This window comes from Microtus pennsylvanicus, chromosome 11 (genome assembly GCF_037038515.1).
Source record: "Microtus pennsylvanicus isolate mMicPen1 chromosome 11, mMicPen1.hap1, whole genome shotgun sequence".
Taxonomy (NCBI): domain Eukaryota; kingdom Metazoa; phylum Chordata; class Mammalia; order Rodentia; family Cricetidae; genus Microtus; species Microtus pennsylvanicus.
The window spans coordinates 13,899,990-13,923,884 of NC_134589.1; the positions used below are offsets into that span (position 1 = coordinate 13,899,990).

At 48.0% G+C, this 23,895-nt stretch overlaps 1 protein-coding gene across 1 annotated transcript in view; it reads left to right on the top strand.

The window, feature by feature from the left end:
• The window catches only part of Cacng5 (calcium voltage-gated channel auxiliary subunit gamma 5), a 48,470-nt gene extending 24,874 nt beyond the window's left edge, over positions 1 to 23,596 (top strand). Inside the window, exons 2-6 of the mRNA XM_075990293.1 lie at positions 13,908 to 14,156; positions 15,521 to 15,607; positions 16,908 to 17,048; positions 20,170 to 20,315; positions 20,609 to 23,596. Of these exons, the coding sequence (XP_075846408.1) occupies positions 13,961 to 14,156; positions 15,521 to 15,607; positions 16,908 to 17,048; positions 20,170 to 20,315; positions 20,609 to 20,866 (828 nt within the window). The 5' untranslated portion in view covers positions 13,908 to 13,960 and the 3' untranslated portion in view covers positions 20,867 to 23,596. The remainder of the gene's footprint in view (positions 1 to 13,907; positions 14,157 to 15,520; positions 15,608 to 16,907; positions 17,049 to 20,169; positions 20,316 to 20,608) is intronic.
• Positions 23,597 to 23,895: the final 299 nt, after the last annotated feature.

Here is a 23,895-nt window from a genome sequence, read left to right on the forward strand (position 1 = left end):
TGTGTAGCTATCATCTTCATCTCTTTGTTTGACCCTGCGAAGGGTTAGTGGAGGAATCAGAGAGTTAATGTGTGCAAATTGCCTGGAACAGTGCTTGGCCCATGCCCTGACCCAATAAGCATCTGCCGGTGGGGGGCAGAGATGTGCGCAGCAGAGAGAACTGTGAGTCCACCACTGGGGTTCTGGGGACGGGTTTACTGTGTGGCCTGGCCGGCTCAGCAGGCTGTGGCAGCCTGGGTCTGACGGATGGCTCTTGTCACCAGAATTAGATCAAGTCTGCACATTTTCCTGTCTACATCTGTTAAGTCGCAGGCTACAAAAATTGTTTCCCATCTCGCCCTGGCTTTATCACACCCCGTAGCCATGGGGAAAGCGGGTGTCACAGGCTCCTGGGTGTTGCTGGAGGTGCGAGCAGGCGAGACCGTGGGAGCTGGCTTCTAATTGGCCACGATTAAGACTACATGTCACTGAATTACAGAGCTTGCAGCCGCCGCCACCAAGTTTAATTTAAAGAAGGGAGGTATTGTGCGATGCCACCTCCCCTGCAGGGTCTTGGGCTTGTCTGAAACAGCTGTAAGATAAAAATCCATTTCTTTTGTCTCAAGAGTTGGGGTGGTGGCTCCTCTCGGGGGATTGGTGTTTGGTGAGTTTTTGGGTCTCTTGTGCCGGCCAGAGCCCCTGATGTGCCCTGTGGCTAAGCTGAAACTCAGTAGGGCAAAGGAAGACACCTCAAGGATGTGGTGTTGGGCATCACCCATCAAAGGGAAACTCCAGGGACAGAAGTGTTTTCTAAAACTCCCCTCTCTGCCCCGTTCCCTCCCCTTCCTGCCCTCTTCTCTTTTATTTGCTCCCTCACAACAGCCTCGTGTCCCTCATTGCACATTGTTTTCCTGTCATCGATTTCTGCTTCTATTATTTCCCTCTCTTGGGGGAGAAAGTTTTCATTTTAATTGATTTTTCCATCTTCTTGAGATATGGAGTTAGAGAGCAGATATTTAGCCTCGCCTTTGTGTGTGTGTGTGTGATACACACTGTTGTTTTGTTTAATGTGTGTATACATGTGGAGGTCAGAGGTTAATGTCTTCCCCTACCGTTCTTTATGCTAGTTGGCTTTTTTGTTTGTTTGTTTTGGTTTGTGTTTAATATAGGGTCTCTCAATGAATATGGAGCTCACTGACTGGTAGGCTGGCTGGTCAGAGGGGGCCAGCAACCTGCCTGCCTCCATCCCCACCTTCATGCTAGAGTACAGGCACTACCACCATACCTGGCTTTTATTTAATAAGCATAAAAGCAAGGTCCTCATGCTTGCGTGGCAGCCACCGTACTGAGACATCTCCCCAGCCCTGACATTTGCTCTTCAGGTAGGGATTTTCCTAAGTTCTTTGTTACTTGACAAGCTCTGGCAAGGGATATATTGATCATCATTTAGTTCAACCAACGAAGAGAACAATCTTTAAACTGGTCACAGGGGGAAAGGCACATTGATTTCAATTAATTCTCTCTCTACTTGAGAACCATAAGACAGTATTATTTCTTGTTTAAACACATGCACACATGCATGAACACACACATCATGTATGCACACACAAATAATCCACTTGTCATTTCTTTTATGGAGATTTGTTTATAACACATTTCCTGGTTTCGTCTGTCTAAGGACATTCCCATTTTGCCTTCGATGCTGAGAGATATCTCTACTGGGTATAAAAGTCCAAGTTGATGAATACTTGTTTTAAGAGCATTGAAAGTGTTATCATCTAAGATTCTGACCTTCATCATTTCAGTATATGACATTTGTCTTAGCACTGCCTCTGAATAGGTCTAGTCACTTTCCACTGAGTGCTAGACATTTACATGGGACAACTGTAGGAGCTCCTGGTGGTCCCCTTGCTTTTGGTATCTGTTACTAGAAGACCATTTACATCCCATCCTGGATGAACTGGCTTGAAGATGTCTTCCAATCTTTGCAGAGACAGATCTGTTACATCCCAGGCCCCGCACTGAAAAATCTGCGCGATTTGTTAGACCTGTCCTCAGTGAGCTGAGGTGAGCCCTCATTTTGATTCCACGATATCAAACTGCAAATGAAAGATCTGCACAGCCCTGGGCGCAGGCTCTCAGACTCCCACTCCTTATGGATTGGCACATTCTTTTTATTGTTTTTATTGTGCTACATATTTTTTCTCTGCTTCCCTCACTTTATCTCCCCTCCCCTTCTCCCCTCTCCCATGGTTCCCATGCTCCCAATTGACTCAGGAAATCTTGTCTTTTTCTTCTTCCCATGTAGATTAGATCCATGTATGTCTCTCTTAGGGTCCTCATTGTTGTCTAGGTTCTCTGGGATTGTGATTTGTGGTCTGGTTTTCTTTACTTTATGTCTAAAAGCCACTTATGAGTGAGTACATATGATAATTGTCTTTCTGGGTCTGGGTTGCCTCACTCAATATGATGTTTTCTAGATCCATTCATTTGCCTGCAAATTTCAAGATGTCATTATTTTTTTCTGCTGTGTAGTTCTCTATTGTGTAAATGTACCACATTTTCCTTATCCATTCTTCAGACAAGGGACATTTAGGTTGTTTCCAGGTTCTGTCTATGACAAACAATGCTGTTATGAACATAGTTGAGCACATGCCCTTGTGATACAATTGATCATCCTTTGGGTATATACCCCAGAGTGGTATTGCTAGGTCTTAATGTAGGTTGTTTCCTAATTTTCTGAGAAATCACCACACCGATGTCCAAAGGGGCTGTACCAGTTTGTACCCCCACCAGCAATGGAGGACTGTTCCCTTTGCCCCACATCCTCTCCAACATAAGTTGTCATCAGTGTTTTTGATCTTGGCCATTCTTAAAGGTGTAAGACAGAACCTCAGAGTTGTTTTGATTTGCATTTCTCTGATGACTAAGGAAGTTGATCATTTCCTTAAGTATCTTTCAGCCATTTTAGATTCCTGTTAAGAGTTCTCTGTTTAGGTGTGTACCCCATTTATTATTGGATTATTTGTTCTTTTGATGACCAATTTCTTGAGTTCTTTGTATATTTTAGAGATCAGCCCTTTGTCCAATGTGAGGTTGGTGAAGATCTTTTCCTAATCTGTAGGCTGCCATTTTGTCTTGTTGACCGTGTCCTTTACTTTACAGAAGCTTCTCAGTTTCAGGAGGTTCCATTTATTAATTGTTTCTCTCAGTGTCTGTGCTATTGGGGTTATGCTCAGGAAGTGGTATTTTGGGATTGGCACATTCTTAAGTGGGCAAGTTGCACAAGATACCAGGCTCATTACTGCATCTCCTCTGTCTTCCTCTCACCACCTCTGAAATCCTGGTTTTCTCAATTATTGGCCAAACTCTTTAGACTGATTTTTCACTTTTAATCCGGTTCTTCTACTCATTTTCAGCAGGAAGATCTGCCTAATCTGTGCTAGTTATTCATAGCCAGAAATGGCTATTTTTAACAAGCTACTTAATCACAGCCAAAAATAGCTTTTTATATCTCCATTGATGTTTCTCCTTCCTCACCAGAATAAAACTGTTTTCATTATTGTGGCTGAGAATAATTGCCTAGTATTTGCTACTCATTTGTCTTTATCCTTAAAATAAATTCTCTGGCTCTTTGCAAATCTTTCCTCTCCAGGGTAACTCCAGAGTCATGGCATTTCCTAAAGAACTCTGGAGAGAGAGGTGGCTGAGAGAGAGATGGCTCAATGGTTAAGAGCACCTTGCCATTCTTGAAACCCAATGGTAACTTCCAACCGTCGAGAGAAGACACAACATATATGTGGTGCACAGACATGCACTCAAACATGTAAAATAAAAATAGATACATTTAAAGATAATAATAAAAGTAAAAACAGCACATTGCATTGAATTCATAGATCAGTTTAGGGAAGTTTTATGACATTGTTTTTCTATATAAAAATATGAGATATTCTTATTTAGTAATATTGATCTATAGTTGTCAATAATGTTATTTTATGAATTGTATGTGAATATGTGTCAGTGAGTATAGATATGTGTCAGTGTGTGTAAATATGTGTCAGTGTGTAAACATGTGTCAGTGTGTGTAAATATGTGTCAGTGTGTGTAAATATGTGTCAGTGTGTGTAAATATGCGTCGGTGTGTGTAAATGTGTGTCGGTGTGTGTAAATATGTGTGGGTGGGTGTGAATACGTGTCGGTGTGTGTAAATATGTGTGGCTATGGGTAAACAGGTGTCCGTGTATGTAAATAGGTGTCAGTGTGGACACTCACATGGCAGTGGGCCTTGGGCTCGTCCTCCACCTTGTCTGCTACAGGGTCTCATCACTGCTGGGCACACCAGCTAGCTGACCAGCAAGTTCCGGGAATTCTCTTGTCTCTGCCTCCTGTCTCACAATAGGAGTGGAAGCACATCTGACTCCACGTGGGGTCTGGGATCCCAGCTCAAGACCTTACGCTTGCACAAGTGCTTTATTCACTGTGCTGGTCAAGTTTCTGTCAGCCTGACACTAACCTTTTGAAAGGGGAAACCTCAGTTGAAGAAATGCCACCATAAGATTGCCTTGTGGGACATTTTCTTGATTGATGACTGATTCAGGAGGGCTTAGCCCACTATGGGTGGTACTATTCCTGGGCAGGTGGTCCTGGCTGGTATAAGAAAGCAGACTGAGCAAGCCATGAATAGCAAGCCAGTAAGCAGCACCCACCATGGCCTCTGCTTTAGTTCCTACCTCCAGGTTCCTGCCTTGAGTTCTGACCCCAACTTCCCTCAGTGGAGTATGACCTTAGAGTTGAAAGCTAAAGAAAATCCTTTGCCCAAATTGCTACTGATCGTTGTGCCTGTCACAGCAGCAGAGAAGCAAATCAGCCTATTCATCGAGCTGCCAGTCCCGCCTGTACCTCTTCCCCAGCACCAGCACATAACTGACTGTTTAGTTCCAACAGCTTACCACTTGCTGCTGCATAGGAAGTATTTTCTCCATGGTTATCTTTTCTGTTTGGCTGCTATTCCTGCGTAGCTATTTTTGCATTCAACCATTTATAGAACCCCTTGGGTTTTCTTGTTTTGGTTTGGTTTTGAGACGGGGTTTCACACTGTAGCGCGGGCTGGCCCGGAATTCACTGTGTAGCCCACGATAGCCTCAAATCCACTCCAATCCTCCTGCCTCATCTTTCCAAGTGCTTAGTTCAGATGTAAGCCACCATGCCTGGCTCGATTATTTTTAATGCCACTTTCTCCAGCTGATTGACTGGGATATCTGTGTCTGTATATCATATAGGTGAGGATGTACCTAGGATGTTCCCAGGCGTTGATGCCTGTCAGTTTTCTGTAACTATCCCTGTAATGATTATAAATACCTAAGTTGATCAATGCTTCCTCTTTAGAAAAGGTTATTCGGGCTCCCGATTCTGGGGATTTCAGTTCGTGAATGCTTGCCCTCATTACTCTGGGCCTGTGGTGAGGCACAAATCATGGAAGAGTGGGCAGCCTTTCTTAAAAAAAAGAAAGAGGAGACTTAGGTCCCATATCCCCTTCCGGGCTGTACCTCCTAAAGACTTCTCTCTAGGCCTGGCCTCCTAAGGTTCCACCACTTACTAGTTGCACCACCCTGAGAGCTCCACCCTCAACACCTGGACATTTAGACAATGTATTAGCACGGAGGGAAGACAGTTTGCTTTTGACATGGGAAACCTAGACATTTCCCAGAGTATCTAGGGTGGTGTAGAACTTTTACTCTGATACAACCTGTCAATGCAGCAGACAGCGGTAGCTGAGCAGAGCCCAGGGACCAAGTTCTCAGGGAAGTCAGGGTAGGTCTCTTCACACTGGGGATATGTGGAACTCTCTGCAGGTGTGCAGTGGGGCCTCTGCTGTGCCTCGGGCAGCAGGGCCTTTGTAAGTTTTCCGAGGAGGTTGAATGGTACTTTTAGCATTGCGAAGTTGGTTTGTTTCCTTCTAAAATACTACTGGTAGGAATTTATCCTGAAAAACTACTTGCAAATGCCCCCTTGATATATATAGAGATAAGTAAGCTTATTCTTTGGCTTTTGTAATAAGGACATATTTGAAAAGAAAAAACTGTTCTGCAGAAGGGAAATGGCTATCTCACTTTGAGCATATGCAAATCAGAGAATACACATTCTGAAGCTATTAAAATAATGCAAACCATTGATAATATTAAATAAAACAGCATCGAGTTACACTGTGTGTGTATATGGTATATAATATGGTCCCATTTTTAAGGCATAGGAAATTTTCAGCTGCACAGAAAAATGCTAAAAGGCAATAACGTGGCAATAAACAGTAGTTAATCCTTTCTCACTATGGTGACGAACACCTGACGGGAGGGAGGGTTGGGAGGGAGGGTTTATTGTGATCACAGTCTGGACACAGTCTATTGCGGCAGGGAAGTGTAGCCATGAGACTGACTCTCAGGGAACAGAGAAAGATGGAAGCTGGTCCTCTACACACTCGCTCCTTTTCTCTTTTTGTTCCATCTGGGAGCCCAGTCTTGGGACAGAACCACCCACATTATTCTTCAGCCAATCCTTTAGGAAAACACCCTCACTGATACACCTACAGATGTGTTCCCTAGACGATTTCAAATCCCGCCAGGTTTACAGTGAGGATTAACTGTCACAAGGTGTCTTTTTTTAAAAATATTTATTTATTTATTATATATACAATATTCTGTCTGCATGTATGCCTACAGGCCAGAAGAGGGCACCAGACCCCATTACAGATGGTTGTGAGCCACCATGTGGTTGCTGGGAATTGAACTCAGGACCTTTGGAAGAGCAGGCAGTGCTCTTAACCCCTGAGCCATCTCTCCAGCCCTCACAAGGTGTCTTGTTGGACCTTGATGGTCATCTGACTCCTGCCGGACGTCTGTCTATTGGCAACGGGCATTGCTGGTTACCCACAATGCCAATGGTCTTTATGAAAACTCATTCATCAACCCCCTCTTGCCAAACTGAGGGTGTGCGTTTTATTAAACATTGATCTCCACTCCAGGAGGTTTGGGGACACAGTGTGATGGGGTTTGCCAGGGCTCTGTATCCTCCCCTTGGTAGGACAAATTCCTGGCAGACAGTCTTGCTGTGGCTTAATCATAGGGCAGAATGTGTTAAAATGCGGAAAGCATTCTCCTTGGGTCCTTCTTTTATTGAAGGACAATACATCCTTGCCCAGCAGTTCTCAAACCCTAACGAGAGCATCTGCAGTATAACAGAGAGGCTGGCAGAGCCAGAGGGGAGAACAAGCTCTTTGGCAGCTTCCCAGTCAGCAGCCATATGACCATTTGCTGGGAGGTGGTGTCTCAGACCAAGACAGAGCAAGTGCAGGGAGGGAAACGTGGAATGAGGCTAAGGTCCCCCGGTTTCAGGTGACAGTCCCTTCTAAGCCCCTGCGTGTGTGGTCCTTAGCACTCTGTATGTGTGGATATTTTTCATCTGTGTCTTCAGAGAGGCCACTTTCCCTACCATGAAGTCACCCTGTATCATTACACAGATTGACTCCTCATAGGCTAAAGACCTAGCAGCTCTCCAGCTGGCTGGTGTGGAGGGGAACCAGGAGGGCTGAGACTTGTTGGGGAGCCCATGCTGGCTGTTTGTGGGAAGCTCAGCACAGTGTCAAACACAGCATCTGTACCCACCCTGAAAGTGGGTCCCACTCAGGTGGTTATTTTTGTGTGTCAGAATCAGGACACTATTGACATCTGATGATGGTGGATAGGATAGGATGCTCCTAAGCACCCTACAGTGTACATGGGGGGATAGGACAGGACGCTGTCCTAAGCACCCTACAGTATACATGGGAGGATAGGATAGGACACTCCTGAGCACCCTACAGTGTACGTGAGAGGATAGGATAGGACACTCCTGAGCACCCTACAGTGTACATGGGGGGATAGGACAGGACGCTGTCCTAAGCACCCTACAGTATACATGGGAGGATAGGATAGGACACTCCTGAGCACCCTACAGTGTACATGGGGGGATAGGATAGGACACTCCTGAGCACCCTACAGTGTACATGGGAGGACAGGACAGGACACTCCTGAGCACCCTACAGTATACATGATTGATGACTCACATAACAAATAATTTCCCAGCCCCAAAGGTCAGTAGGTTGAGAAAACCCACTCTAAAGCAAGATGATCTTGGGCTGGCCATCACACATGGGTGCTATTTTTGCTGCGACAGTTCCTGAGAAAATTCAGTATCTTCTCACAGCCGAAAAGGCCCGTAGCATTACTCTTGTTCACTTTCTTAACCAGAACAGTCACAAAATGTCTAGATTCAAGGGAAAGGGCCACAAACCCACTCCTCAAGACAAAGAATATCAAATGACTTGTGATCATTTTCAAAAATATCTATTTTTTTATTTTATGTGTATGAGTGTTTTTGCTTGCATGTGTATATGTATACCACATGAATGCCTGCTACCTGCAGAGGCCAGAAGACGTTGGATCCCCTGACGCTGGAGTTGCAGATGGTTGTGAGCCACTATGTGGGTCCTGGGAACCAGACCCAGGTCCTCTGCAAGAGCAGCAAGTACTTTTAACCCTGAGCTGTTGAGAGGATGATGATGATATTCTGGTTGGACGCAGGCAGGGGATTGGGACCCACTAACTGTCCTCTGGTCACCTTTTCTTGCTGGCTACTGGCCACACCAACGCTGAGTCCATGGACCAGCTCAGAGGAGCAGCTGACACTAATTCCAAAGCCTTGTCAACAGTCCCTGCTCCCCAAACCTTTCATCAAAGCCCTCCTGGGGTTCTGCTGAGCCTGGCAGGTATTGACCCCGGGGTGTCTTTATTTGACTATCTTTTTTACTATTCTCCAACTGAACCCCATCCATCCTCCCCCACAATTCTTTGTACCTACCACCTCACCTACCCCTGAGTCCCTGAGCACTTCATCTCAAAGTCCTTTCATGACTGGCTTGGGCAGGGAAATGTACCATTAGTGATTTAATCTCCACAAGACGTCTCTCTCTAATTGCTAGTCAGAGATGATAATTAGCAGCCGTTAATTCCCGATCATTAACAAGCTAATACTTAGAGGTAACGGCACCGGTAATCATCAGAAACCATACAAAACCTCCGTGCTCCCGGGCCCCCGTTTCCAAAGGATGGCGGCACCGCACGGGGCCAGCTTCAGTGCGGGACGGAGCGGGCGCCCTTCAGTTTTGTTTCTGCCAGCAGTGGTTGGAGAACTGATGTCTCTAATCTTTAATCTCATGTTCTTCTCTGGCTAGAGAAATAATGTGTGTTTTTTTCGAAGCCTTCTGGAGCACACAGAAAAGTACAAAGAACATAAAACACATATAACCTTATTACCCGGAGCATCTTCTGCTGATATCTTGGTTTATTTCTCCCCAGTCTGTAGATTTTTCACAGAGTCAAGCGTCCATTAAGTTTGTGGTTTTGCAGTCTGTTTTGTCCGTTGAACATCCTAAGGTAAACATCTCTCGTGTGGGAGAAACTTACACAAATTGTCCTCCTCTCTCTTCAGAGACAAAAAAAAGCTCTAACTGCAGAGGATGGACGTCGGGAGACAGAGCAGCAGGCATCAGAACAGACTGGGGCGAGGAAGACAGCTTACCAAGTGAGGGACGTGTTTATGGAGCAAGCCTGAGAAACTGACTTAGATCCCCAGAACTCCCGTAAAAGAGCTGTCCAGACATTGATAATTTTCATTTTTGTTCCTCATAATGATAGCCTCGTCTGGCTCTAGCACTTCTGCCTTCTGGAACCTGATTGCCTGGGTGGGGTCCAGGGAAGTATTAGTCCCCTTGCTTACAGCGTGGTTTTCGGAACCAGAGGTGCCAAGTCACGGTGGCCCACTATGGAAATGATAACAGAAGCTACCACCCAGGGGCGGCTTCCCATAGGAAGTCCCAAAACATTCGTTATTCTAATCCCTATGTAATACTCGATCATTTAGAAAATTATCTAAAGACCTGCGTCTTAGGCATTTCTGGATTCTAGAATGTCTTCTTTGGGTAATTCTCCACTGCCTGAAAACTCTTTGAGCCCATTTATTTCTCCAGGAGAAAACCACACAGTGTAGGCAGAGAGTTTGGAGTTGGCTTTGGCTTCAATCCAGTCTGCCATCTATGGTATCCTGTAGGCTTGACACCTCTAAGCCTCAGTTTCCCCATCCATAAAATGACGTTAATATACCTACCCATGGGTTACTGTAAGGGATTGGTAAGGGCTCTGGGCAGTAATTGAGAGTCAGTACTTTATACATAAATATGATGCTATAATAAAAGTATAATTATGTTTGCAATGAATTTGCTAAATTTCTTTGCTTTTCACCCCCAACCCCCATGCAGTTGTCCTATTCTCTGTAAAAGGAGGGGATTCTTGGGGTTTGCCTAAGCACACGCCAGGATTTTAGGGCCTTTTCTTGTAGAGTTCTTGGACAAAGTCACCTTCAGCCTCTTCTCTCATGCTTTGCTTTACTGATTCGGATCCAATCTCCTCTCCACTTTCATCTCTCCAAATCTCCAAGCCCCAAATCTTTCTCATCTCTGCCAAGCTTAACATTAAAATTGGCTGCTCAGCTTCCGCCAGGCAACAGCTGTCGTATTTCAGGCGTCCTGATCTGTCTGCTCTGAGAAAGGTAGGGTTTTAGTCCATTGTTACTGAAAAATAATACCCTACACCGGGTCCAGCTTTGGCTTTTGCAAGCCACAGTCCTATCCTCCACGGCAGTTAATCCCCCAGAAATTCTGGGGAGGGGACAGAACAGGTCTTTTTATTCTCTAGAGGAGAAGCACAGCCCCCAAAGTGGGTTTCCTAGACCCCTTTTGTGGACGGATAAGTTTGGGGAAATTTGGAGTAGGTGAAAGTAAACCATGTTGTCAACCTTTACCCCATGCAATGCAATTCTTCCAGAGTCAGGATACAGGGCCAGCGGACCCCTTCCCCCATCTAGAAAAACTATTATTGCTCTAGCCCTCCACTATCGTACAGCTGACTTATTTCACTTTTACCTTCCTTGTCAAAGCCAGTGTTGGAAGGGTTGTAGGACCTGAGCTTTCCACACTCTGCCTTGCAGACCCCCTACCTTTACACACCTCCAGAGCACAGCGTGTGGTCCTTCCCACAGCTCTCCCAACTCTCCCATGGTCAGCTGTTAGGGCAGGGTTAATGCTGTGGGATGACCCCTCCCAGGCAAAGAGTACCAATGGCCTATCCCCTGCCACCCAGCAGTGAGTGCAACTTCACAGACAAACCCGGTCTCTGAAGCTTTTCAGGTTTCTTGGCATCCAACCATGCTTAGCTCTCAGCCAAAGCATGGCCTCATTCCTTAGTAGGGTCCTTGGGGACACCACCCAGGCCCTGGGCTGGGTGGACCCAGCCGAGGCCACACTGCCCCATTCCAAACCCTAACCTTGTAACACTCAAAGTTGCCCACACCGTTGGAACTCTGTGGCAGGGAAGCTATCAGTGCAGCTCTCATCCTCCTCACCCTAGGCTTGCATCTTTTAGAAGTGACTCTGTCTGCCTTCTTCTGGGCTTGGGTCACATTTCGAGATTCTTTTTACAGATCAATAACTTTATTCATTGTAGCAAAATGCACAACAAAAGTGACTTAAAGAAGAGTTTGTTTTGGCTCACAGTTTGAGGGGACACAGTCCGCTGTGGTGGTAAAATCGTGATGGCAGGAGTGTGAGACAGCTGGGAACACTGTGCCTGTAGGCAGCAAGGAGAGGCAAGGGAGCATGCTCAGCTCCCTCTTTATTCAGTTTAGGACCCTGCCCTAAAGATGCCTCTGTCCATGTTCAAGGTGTGTCTTCCCCTTCAGCTATGCCTTTTGAAGACGTCCTCACAGCATCGTCAGAGGTGTGTTTCCATGGTGACTCTGAATCTAACAAGGCTGGTGTCACACTGTCTCATAGCAGGTGCCACGCTGCAATGCTGTCTCCTGTTAACTTGGCACAGTGTTCCTCAGACTTTAGTGGGCAGGCAGACTCACCTGGGTCTTCTTAAAATGCAGATTGATTTAGCTACATTTCTCGTCACTATTGCAAAACACCTAATAGGAGCAACTTAAAGGACAGAAGATTTATTTGGGTTCATGGTTCCAGTCTATCCATCATTGGGAGGAAGGCATGAGCTTGTGGCAGTGGAAGAGCCTCCTCACATCCTGTAGAGGCAAGAACCGGAGCCAGATATAATCTCATGGTCGGTCCCTAGTGCCCCACTTTTGCCAGCTGGACCACAATAATAAAGGTTTCATAACTCCCCCAAACAGCACTGCCAGTTCAGAACCAAGTATTCAAAAACACGAGCCTATGGGGAAATATTCAGACCTAACCCATAACAGAACATTGGAGGGTTCAGCATCTGCTCTTTAAACCAGCTCCCTGGTGATGCCGATGTTGCAGGTCCATGGGAAGCACTTGGCACAGCAGAGATCTGTTCTCAACTTTCTGTTAGAATTACCTGGGAACACTTTTTCAAGGTCATCATTAGGTCCCGATGAATGCCATATGAAACTATGTGAAGCAATCCAGAATAAGGAATTCTTAGCCACTCCTGGGGGAGTCTTAGCTGCAGCCACAGTATAGAAGCCCCAAGGCCAGCAGCTCTGAGGACTAGCCTCCATCACTTCCCTAAGCCCGCAGGCATCATGGCTTCCAAGAATGGATTCGTGGCTCACCTTGCAGATACTCAGCTTTTCTCTGGCTGGTTCAGCTCTGGCCCCGGACAGTGGGGAGCTCTAAGCAGGGAACAGTCATTCCATATTCACTTGGAAGGATTTGGGGGGCTGTTGAAACCCACCTTTGATCTGGCTGCTTTACATGTGCTTACCCAGTCTCCCATGGGATCAGAGTCGCACAAGGAATGCTTCCCGCAAGCATCCTTCTCTAGCCCCGTGTGTCTCCCCAAGGCTGCTGCCCACTTCTGGAGCCTGTGTCGGAAAGCAGAAGACCCTTAGAGACCTTGACACTCAGAGGAACCCACCCAGAGAACTTGATCCCCATTTTTTCCTGTGTGGTGTCTTGGCCATGGCCCTTAATGGGTTACATTGGACTGCTTTGGGGTCACCATTTTTCTAGATAGATAGTTTTTCAAGGGCAAGAGCAGAATGCTCATCTTTGTATCTCTCATATCTGATGGGATGCATGAATAGATAGATGGGTGGATGGGTGGGTGGGTGGGTGGCTGGCTGACTGGCTGACTGGCTGGCTGGATGAGTGGGTGGATGGGTGGGTGGCTGGCTGACTGGATGGATGGATGGATGGATGGATGGATGGATGGATGAGTGGGTGGGTGAGTGGGTGGGTGGGTGGGTGGATGGATGATGGATAGATAAATGGGTGTGTGGATGGATGGGTAGCTGATTGGCTGGATAGTTGCATAGCTGTATGGATAGGTGGATGGATGGATGGATGCATGGATGAATGAATAGATGCATGGATGGACAGATGGATGGATGGACAGACAGACAACTAGATGGATAGACAAATGAGTGGATGGATGGGTGGATGGATGGATGCACAGACTGACGGATGGATGCATGCATGCATGGGTGGAAGGATGAATGAATAGATGGGTGGACAGACGGATGGACAGACAGATGACTAGATGGATAGACAAATGAGTGGATGGATGGGTGGATGGATGGATGGATGGATGGGCAGATGGATGGGAGGATGTGGATGGATTGGCAGAATGATGGATGGTAATGTGTAGGAAGGGGAACTCAGAAGACAAGGGGATAGATACAAGCCTTAAGAGAAAGCTGTGGATCCCTGAGGGGCAGAGGGAGAGGGTCGCCCTCAGTGGAGATATCTGGAAACTAAGAAGCAGCCTAGTTGCTCTTATTTATTCACTGAACCGGAGCAGACTGTCTTGAGTTACTGCTTACCACCTCCTGCTCAAACCTTCTCTCTGTCCCCATAGCCCATTGCTCCCGTGAAACAGCACTGCTGGCTGCCCAGTGACCATCCCCGAAGATGAGTGCCTGTGGGAGGAAGGCCCTGACCCTGCTGAGCAGTGTCTTTGCTGTCTGCGGCCTGGGCCTGCTGGGCATCGCGGTCAGCACGGACTATTGGCTGTACCTGGAGGAAGGCATCATCCTTCCACAGAACCAGAGCACGGAGGTCAAAATGTCCCTGCACTCGGGCCTCTGGCGGGTCTGCTTCCTTGCCGGTAAGCACTGTCCTTCCCTGGGGAATACCTGTCCCAAGGGGTTTTCTCCCTACTTAGAGACACCCAGGAGGTGCCGGGAAGCAACAGTTCATCATAGACAATCTCCGCCGACTCTGGGCAGTGCTACAAGCAGCCAGCAGACTACAGATCCAAACTCAGACCCTGGTTCACAATGTCCAGAGAGCAAGCTGTCTCAGGTCCCAGGGTTTGCTTTCCTACTAAAAGATCCGTGTAAGCCTGGTTTTCCCACTCTGTGTTCTAGCATTGAATGACAGCTCACAATCTACACAGCTCTCTCAGGCCTTACCTTAGCTACCCATGTCACTGATGACACATAGCCTTCCCAATGACACTGCAAGGAAGGGTTATCATTGCCCCTTTACCAACACGGAAGTGAAGACTGTAGCAGGCTAAGAGAATCTAGGCTGCTACCTCACTGACGTTCACAAGATTAAAGAACAGGAAACGTTCAGCAGTTTCCTGTTCCTTTGTCGGTAAAATGGCCACACAAGGCAAACATAGACGTAGGACTTTCCAGGAAGGTGCAAATTTCGATCCTGCTATTGTGGACTTGGGGCTTCTCTAGAACCAAGTGAGTCGCTAAACCTAGAGCCCTGTGCTCAAGACCTTTATCACAGCCAAGTCTCACCCTACACAAGAGTAGCATCCCCCTGTCCCAGAAGACCTGTGTAAGCTATGCGGTCCCTGATAGCCACAGTACGGTCCCTGAGCTTCTCTTATGGGATCCTGGAACCTGTGTTGTGTTGAGAGAAAGCACAGCACTTTTCATCCCCTCTTGATGCTAGGGTTTTGATGGATAGGTCAGAGGTTGGATGTGGTTTAGCAGAAAAGACACATCTGGCTCCAGCCTGGCTATTCTGACACTATCCTGTGTCACTCTGTAGACTCCGTCTTAGGAATAGCTTCCAACTCTGACCTCATCTCCCCCTGCTCCAGATGCTGGGCATCCATCTCTGCCTAACCAGAGGCAGAGTTTGAAGGGTCTGATTGACAAGACTGGAGCTGGGGGGTACGTTATTGTACAAAAACTTACGCTCATGTGTCTGAGACAGCAATGGCACAGTCAAAAGCAACAGCTGGCACCAGGTGCTTGCTGGGTATAGATTTCAGTGCTGACCTCTTCCCATGCTTTTGTCCTCACTCTGGGAAGAAAGTGACATCAAGACATCTCCCCACCCCCTGCTGTGAGCCACCAGCCGAGGGATGAAAACCTCCCTAGAGTGTTTCTCCAGCCCAGGTACAGAGACACAGGCCCAAGGATCCTAGAAGCAGTTGGGACGTACTAACCTCAAATCCATGTTGGAGTGGGACCAGGAAATGGCAGTGATTTCTTGTCTCCGCAGGCGAGGAGCGAGGACGGTGTTTCACCATCGAGTACGTGATGCCCATGAACTCCCAGATAACGTCAGAATCCACAGTCAATGTGCTAAGTAGGTGTCTAGAACGTTCTAAGCTGGGCCAGTAGTGGGACAGAGTCAGACAAAGGGAAGAGTCAAACATCCTGAATCTTCTCAGGAGCTAGCGCCCTTGGCCTTGGCTGGTTACGCTGGTCTAGTTCACTCGTGCCTGTGCTGCAGGCTCATTTTCCCAGGGCGAAGAGAGATTGCTGGAACCCCCATATCTCTGACCCCAGGAAGGGAAGGAACACTCACACCCAGTCTGAAGCAGCCTCTCTGGACTGTAACAAGACTGACTTTATCACCAGATTTGCTCTGACTCTCAGCATGAACTTGCAGTGTTCCCAATACAGATCAGCCCTTGAGCTGGTTCTAGGACCCTCTGGATACAAACAGCTACCCACTCATATCTGCTGTACAAAATGGCTTAATACTCAATGTACATATAACCAACACGCTTGTCCTGCAGACTTCAAATGACCTCTAAATACTAGCTAATCGCTACTACCGTGTGAATGGCTCAGTGCCAGCCCCTTCCCTCCTCAGAGGTCAGACTTACGTCCCATGGTCCCAAGCCCCAATCTTCTAGCCAGTGTGGTTGCTCTTTCCTGCCTCCATCCTGTAAGCACAAACTCGGTTGCTCTTGGGAGCCCACACGAATAACAAAGATACTCTACTGGTTGCCTCTCAGGAAACAGAAATAAAGAGCAAATTCTTTTTTTTTATTTTTTATTTTTTATTAGTGTTTTGAGACAGAGTTTTCTCTGCAGCTTTGGAGCCTTTCCTGGAACTAGCTCTTGTAGACCAGGCTGGCCTTGAACTCACAAAGATCCACCTGCCTCTGTCTCCTGAGCGCTGGGATTAAAGGCCTGCACCACCACTGCCCAGCTTAAAGAGCAAATTCTTTAGTATACAGTAGAACTCCTCCCAGGTGATTATAAATTGAGAAATAAAGAGACCAGCACCAGTCCCCTGTAATCCTCAGAGCATGCCCTTAGAAATGGTGGACTGGATGTCTCTCAAAGCCACAGCAAGAGGACATGACCAGGCTCCCTTACAGCTCTCCTGTAGACAGACAGTGTAGATTCCCAGGAGAGGAGCTTATGCCTGAAGGGGAGGCAAACCTCTGAATGTGTTGGCTGTTGGAGTCAGACCTTGCAAGCTCTACACTGGAGACAAAAGCCCTGCCCGCACCAGGAGCCCCCCAGGCCACTTTTGTGGGAGCAGGTCTCCGAGAACTTGTTGGTAGGCATGGCCGTACTTCCCAGAATGAGGAGAGGAAGGAAGGTCACTGTGGTAGCCTGACAGGCTGTCCCTTTGCCCCCCGCATTAGAAATGATTCGCTCGGCCACCCCCTTCCCGCTCGTCAGCCTCTTCTTCATGTTCATCGGATTCATCCTGAGCAACATCGGGCACATTCGTCCCCACCGGACCATACTGGCCTTTGTCTCTGGCATCTTCTTTATCCTCTCAGGTAAGTTGTGTCTGTCGTCCTGTCTCCACACACCCTGGACTTTTGACTTTTAGCTCCTGAGCAAGTCTTCTTTGGGAAGCCTCTTGACAGCAAGCCGACATGGACAAGGAATGATCTGAGCCAGTGCCCGTGGCAGAGCCGGGTTAGGGCTAAAGGAGACTTCTGATGTCCTTGGACCCACCCATGACCTTCCGAAAGAAAGCACGTGAGGCTTCAGAGTTAGAGTGACCTGATGGGTTCTGGGCAGAGCTGGAACAGGAACTCAGCAACTGTCTTCAGGGCATACCCCACCACTTCCTCTCCAGCTCCCACTGACGAGTATCCATTCCTGTGTCTGAAAGGGCTGCCTCCTTAGTATGGCTTTGGAAAATAAATGCATCACCCTTTGGAACAATGATTCCCTTCACCCCTCATCCTCAGCTACCTCCAGAGAGTCCTGTTTTCATAATCTAACCACACACCATATCCTGAGCTCACCAGACCCCTTCAATATAGACCGGTCTTCAGGGACTATCACCAAGTTGTATTTTATTCAGTCAGTCAGTCAGTCAATCGGTCAGTCAGTCAGTGACCACATCTATTACACCCTATTCTGGGTGCTGGCATTACTGAAAGGTCAGGGTAGTGGAAGATATAAACATGCTGAGTGGAAATAGGAACTTGGAGTGAAGGAGATTGTGACAGGACCACTGGGAACCGCCATTGGGACCCAGATTAGTGGCTGAAATCCAGAACAAGGGTTGGTCAGAGAAAGCTAGAGGAGAAGCTGATCTATGCAGGGAATAGGAATTAGACAAAGACAGAATTAGAGAGAAGAAAGGGGCCCGGGGAGATGGAAGAGCTCCAAGTGTTGGAAACCCATGGAGTCTCTGGGGGCCTGAGGAAATGTATTGGGAAGGGAGACCCCAGAGGCACCTGAATTGTCTTGAGATCTGAAACTTGGTAAGAAGCCTTGAGAGGATTCTGAGCCAAGGAAGAGGATCGGATGTGGTTGTTAGAACTCACGCTGTTAGGAACCCTGAGGAAGGGAAGTGAGGCAGGAGCCAGGGACCCTGCACAGAGGTGGCTCCGGGAGGTCCAGGGGATGGGCAGTAATGGCACAGACTGATGTGATACTGCGACAGAAAGAAGGAGGAAGCTCCTGTGACATCCAGAAGGTAGACTCACTAGGACCAGGACTAGGCTGTCCAGGGAGGCACCAAGGATGAGTGCTGTTTCCTTGCTGGGGCGTTCCTAGATCACATCCATGATCTAGGAGTCTCAGACAGAGAAACAGCTTTGCACAAAGGTTGTAAGACTGGTGTGGGAAACACTGAGTGTGAGGTGTCCATTGTGGCACCAAGGAGAGGTATCTAGAAGGCGGCTAGACATCAGGGGTTGGAGGCTCACGGAGTCACCTGAATCGAAGACAAAGATTGGAGAGCTCTCAGCCCCAGAGGATGAACGCGTGAACCAAAATGAGTGACAGAGAATTGTGTGAGAAGGCAAAGGAGTGTGGTGGATAAGACCGGTGCCTTCTCCCCGGGGACCTCAGGGAGACCTTTTCTCTAGAGAATAATGGACTGGCTTTTGGGGCACACATTGTAAGTGCCTTGAATTGTCTGGGGAATAGAGTTCTAGGAGCTGATGCCCAGGTAGAACGTAAGGTAGGTGGTTTGACTAGGATGAATAGATACAGTGGCTGGACGGATGGATGGATGGATGGATGGATGGATGGATGGATGGATGGATAGATGAATGGATGGGTGGATGGCAGATAGATGGATGGATAGAAAGGTTGGTGAACAGCTATAAGACAATAAAGGGAAAATGATTCTCTGGCATAGGCACCCTTATTGCCTACCATTTCCCTGTCAGCATAATCTTTAAATCAGGTGGAAGGCAGATTACTTGACCCCTAAGAACCCTTCTTCTTTGTTTTTTTCTTACACACACATACGCACACACACGTATGCGCACACACATACACACACGTATGTGCACACACACACACACACACTCCTCTGCCCATCTGGTTTTTTGCTCTGCCCACCAACAACCCACCCGCCATGCATTCTCCCTTCTAGTCCACCTTTCCACTCTTTCATCCCCGAAATGAGTCCAATAACACCTGGAATATCAGAGGCCAGCATTGCTATGGTAGTATTCCGGCTAGCCAGAGCGGGGCAAACCCATGGCCAGGCTGTTAATTTTTCCTCCCGTGAACTCCAAAGCAGCCAAAATGATCGTAGATCAGGATGCCTGAGATTCCAACAGTGAGTGAATCACAGGACCGTAAGTCTAGGATAGAGGTGACACATGGGTTCATGACAACAGAGGGACGTTTGGGGGCAGCAGTGACTCACACTTGAGCTAAGAACAGGGCAAGGTTTGAATCACACCTGTCTCCCTCTCGCATCCATCCTTGGAGAGGCCCCAATTTCCTAAAACAGTGTGGATGGCCTGAAACCTGGCCAGTTCAGTGGAGACTGATTAATTACATCTCGACTCAATTACACTCGCTAATTGGTGGAGCTGCTGCCTGAGGCAGTCACGTGCACAATGGCAGCTGGAGTTTGGGGCCCCAGTAGCCTCCTGGTTCATGCTGGCCAGGATCTGAACAAACTTCCCTTACATCTCCTGGCTGAAGATCTCAGAGAGGACACACTGTGTTACCAAGTGGTCTGCAGAGGCCCCAGGCCATAGTGACATAGGTACCATCCCCTGCTGGAGACAGGGATTGGAAGCCCTGCAGACAAGCCTTATCTTAGCCCTCACATTAATAAAAATCCTCTTAATAACTCAGGGTTCACACCCCAGGATCATAACAATGTTTCAGGACAATTCAGTGCCAGGAGCCCAGAGGAGGCCCAGTGAACAAGGATACGGAAGGATATTGCAACAGAGGTCAGTATATCTATCGCTGGGCTCGTCTCAGCTCAGAGAACGGTTGGACAGGGAGATATCGTACTTACACCTGTTAACTCCCTAGAAGATGCGGGTGTAGACAGAGACATCAGGAGGCAAACTCATGCTCACTCTGGAGCTCCAAAGTGAAGGCTTTGATCCCAGCGGTACCATATTGGCCAACTCCCTGGACCTCCAGGCTGAACGTGCCCTTCTCTCCCCTCCCCTCATCCAGGCCTCTCTCTTGTGGTGGGCCTGGTTCTGTACATCTCTAGCATCAATGATGAGATGCTCAACAGAACCAAGGATGCAGAGACCTATTTCAGCTACAAATATGGATGGTCGTTTGCCTTCGCTGCCATCTCCTTCCTGTTAACAGAGGTAACCTGCCCCATACCGCCCTGTGCCAAGTTGGTACTGCCCTACCCGGAAGGGAGGAGTTTAGCATCCCACAGTATCCTAGACCACTCTTCCCCAGATTCTACCTCTCCCTGGCTTTCCCGGGTCTCTTCTATTGTGAGGTTCCCAGAGCCCACTCCTGTCCCATGCACACTGTCCCTCCCGTTGGAGAGGCTCTATGACTGTGTTCCAGGAAGACCCAGCCGGGACATTACCAATCCTCCCCCCACCCCGCCCCATCACTGAGCTCTCCCTCTGCTTCTCTTTCACTGTAGAGTGCTGGGGTAATGTCTGTGTACCTGTTCATGAAGAGGTATACTGCCGAGGACATGTATCGACCTCACCCGGGCTTCTACCGGCCACGCCTAAGCAACTGTTCCGATTACTCTGGTCAGTTTCTACATCCGGACGCCTGGATCCGGGGCCGCAGCCCCTCAGACATTTCCAGCGATGCCTCCCTACAGATGAACAGCAACTACCCGGCTTTGCTCAAGTGCCCAGACTACGACCAGATGTCCTCGTCTCCCTGCTGAACTCTGGCCTCCTTCCCACCTGAACCTGGGACGGCTGGACAGCCTTTCCCTTTCCCCCTGAGCCAAGGCCCAGGCCATTCCCCCCCTCCCCACCCCCTGCTTAGCCATCGTCACCTGACCAATCCTCTCCCTGCTCCCAGAGTAGCTCTTCCTTCAGTGGGCATCAGAGCCTGGAGTCACAGGCATGCTGATTGGCTGAGGGCATGTTTGAAGTCCTGCCTCCAGAGTGCCAATCATAGCCGTGGGCCCCTGGGAAGCCAGCAGCCCTTGCTGTGATGTATCTGAAGATGCCCCGTGTTCGAGTTATATTTTATTCTTGCACTTCCGGGTCAGCCAAGGTTAGGCTGGAGTTGCCGAGTTTCTGATATAGACAAAGCCAGACTTGAACACTTGCCAACCAAGCTGGCTCTCTATCCTGTGGTCTATGCTGTGAGGCCAAAAGGTGATTCTGTTCCAGCGGTCTGGCTGGCTCAGAAATCTCAAGCAAACACTTCCTTAAGAGACACTCTATCCTTTGATGTCGTTAGTGTCCCTCCACAAAACACATCTCTCTGTGTGACACTCTCCCCAAGGCCATGAACTTTCTGTCTTTCATCCTTCCAGAATGCAGCTGCCCTGATCAGGGACTAAGGTAAAGTATTCAGCGGTGCCAATGAAGTCACCAAGGTGTTAACGGCTGAAGATGTCTTAATCCACACAGCCCCTTGATAAGGCATTCCACAGGGGCTTTTGATGCCTTAACCCAAAGAAGTGACAGATGACAAGAACTCAAGAATTTGATAGTTCTGTGTTCAGAGCTCCAAGCATTGTGTCCAACCCTGAGGTCATTGTCCCTGACTCAAGGACCGTGCGTCCATCCAAGGTTCTAAGATCTAGTTGTGTGGACAAGTGTCTGTGCCACCTGGAGCTGCCAGCCGGGTTTGACAACACGGTGCGTTTTGAGCCCAAACAAGCCAGATTCCAGCTGATCCAGCTGCCTTGCCAAGGATGTCTGTGAACATGTGGGGGTTGCCAATTTAATCCTAGTAGGGGGAAGCATCTGCTTCCCAGCTATGTGACATATGTGGACAGATCACATGCCTGCAGAAGGCCAGACAATGTGACCCTGCTCTCCTGGTGGGGAAACTGAGCTGGGAGGCTGCAAGCAGCTTCCGGGAAACCCCGTAAACCCCCATAGTTCCCCAGGTGTCAGTGCAGCTTGACCATTGTTTATCCAGCGAGTTTGGAGAGGCAAGCCGATGTGGCGCTCTTTGCTGTGTATTTTTGCCATGCCCACTATTGCCTCGCTCTCTTTAAGACGCCAAATGTCCCCAAACACACAAAGCCACAGCGGGTAACTCGCAGGCTCTGGCAAGTGGCACAGGAAACCACACAGCTGGTGGCTACTGAAGATCACTGGTTGAGTCAGCTTGGAGGAGGCCATAAGGACTGGTCTGGGGGACGTTTCCTCTGGCTTAGAGATAGCTACTTTCTTGCTGTGTGCCCATGTGCCTCTGAGACTTTGTGTGTGTGTGTGGTATATCCAAATTACCTCTTAAAAGGACACCAGGGGCTGGGGATATTAGCTCAGTTAGAGCACTTGTCTAGCATGCATGAAGCCCTGGATTCAACCCCTAACACTATATAATCCAGGTGTGGTGGCACATATCTGTATTCCTAACACTTGGAATGTAGAGGCAGAAGTTCAAGGTCACTCTCACCTACATAGCTAGTTTGATGCCAGCCTGGGCTGTGTGAGACTCTGTTTCAAAAAACTTTAAAGTCATCAATTATGGGTTAGAGCTCATCCCAATAAATTTGATGATCACTATTAATATAATCATTCAAGTACCCATATACAAATATATCCACATTCTGAGGTACTGCAGACTGGGGTCTTGGAGAACAAATCTGAGGGAGGTCACCACTCAGCCCCTCACATGCAGGGTGCTTCGTAAGAGTTCAGCTCCTTGGTTTCACAGCATAGTGGATGGGGAAGATGAGAGAAGCTGATTTTTGTCTCCGGGCTCAGCCACTGACTCACTGCGAATCCTTGGGCAACCCCTTCTATTCTGAGAAGCTCAGCTGAGAGTGTTTCCAAGCCCACTCTCCACGCCCACACCCACACCTCTAATGATTTGGTCCACATTGTTCTTGTACGCCAGTTTCTGTATCTGCCTGTGAACTGAGAGCGACAGGCAGGTCCCAGCCTCCCACTCCATCGGCACCTCGTGATGATCGTCATCCGCTTTTGTCCCCGCTTGCGAGGCTCTGTTTGGAAAAGACAAAGTGGGGTTTTCAAGCCGGACAAATGTTTAGACATGACTGACTCCAAGTTTTGTCAATGTTATTAACACCTAAGATGAATTTTTCTCTCTCTAAAACACTTTCTTCGTCACTGTACCAGGCTTGTTTTTGTACACATGGGGAAGATAATAGAATTTAGTCCTAACTGCAAGCGGACTGTTGACTATGATATTATTATAGCAGGCCATCCTCAGCCTGAGACCGAGCTGGCAAGTCAAGGGAGGCAGGAGGTTCCCACCCTGGAACCGGCCATGCATGCTTCCCTAGCAATGCGTCTGGGATCCCTTCTTCTCCCATGAGGGTATGGGTGAATGTACCAACACTGTACCACCATCGTGATTTCTTTTCTGTCTGTACTCTGGTCTCAGAAGCTATTCATAGCCTTTCCTTGATCAAAAGAATTTTAATCACACATGTAAGTATATAAACCCAACTCTTGCCATCTCTTGGTTGTGCTTTCTGGAACTGACTTTATCCTTGGGCCGGCAGCAAGATGATCACATAAAATATGATACGGAAAAGGTAACTGCACCAGCAGAGATACAGGGGTACCCCTTCTTTTGTCATCCCAAGAGACAAAGACAACATCCCCAGATGTAAGTCCCACAGACCCACCTCATGTGTCTCTGGCCAATTCTGGGTCAAAAACCCATACCATCCTTTGGTCAGAGAAATAGAATGACCACCTATCAGTATAGAAGGAATTATCCCCCAAAACTTAAGGTGATGGCATTCATGTCCTG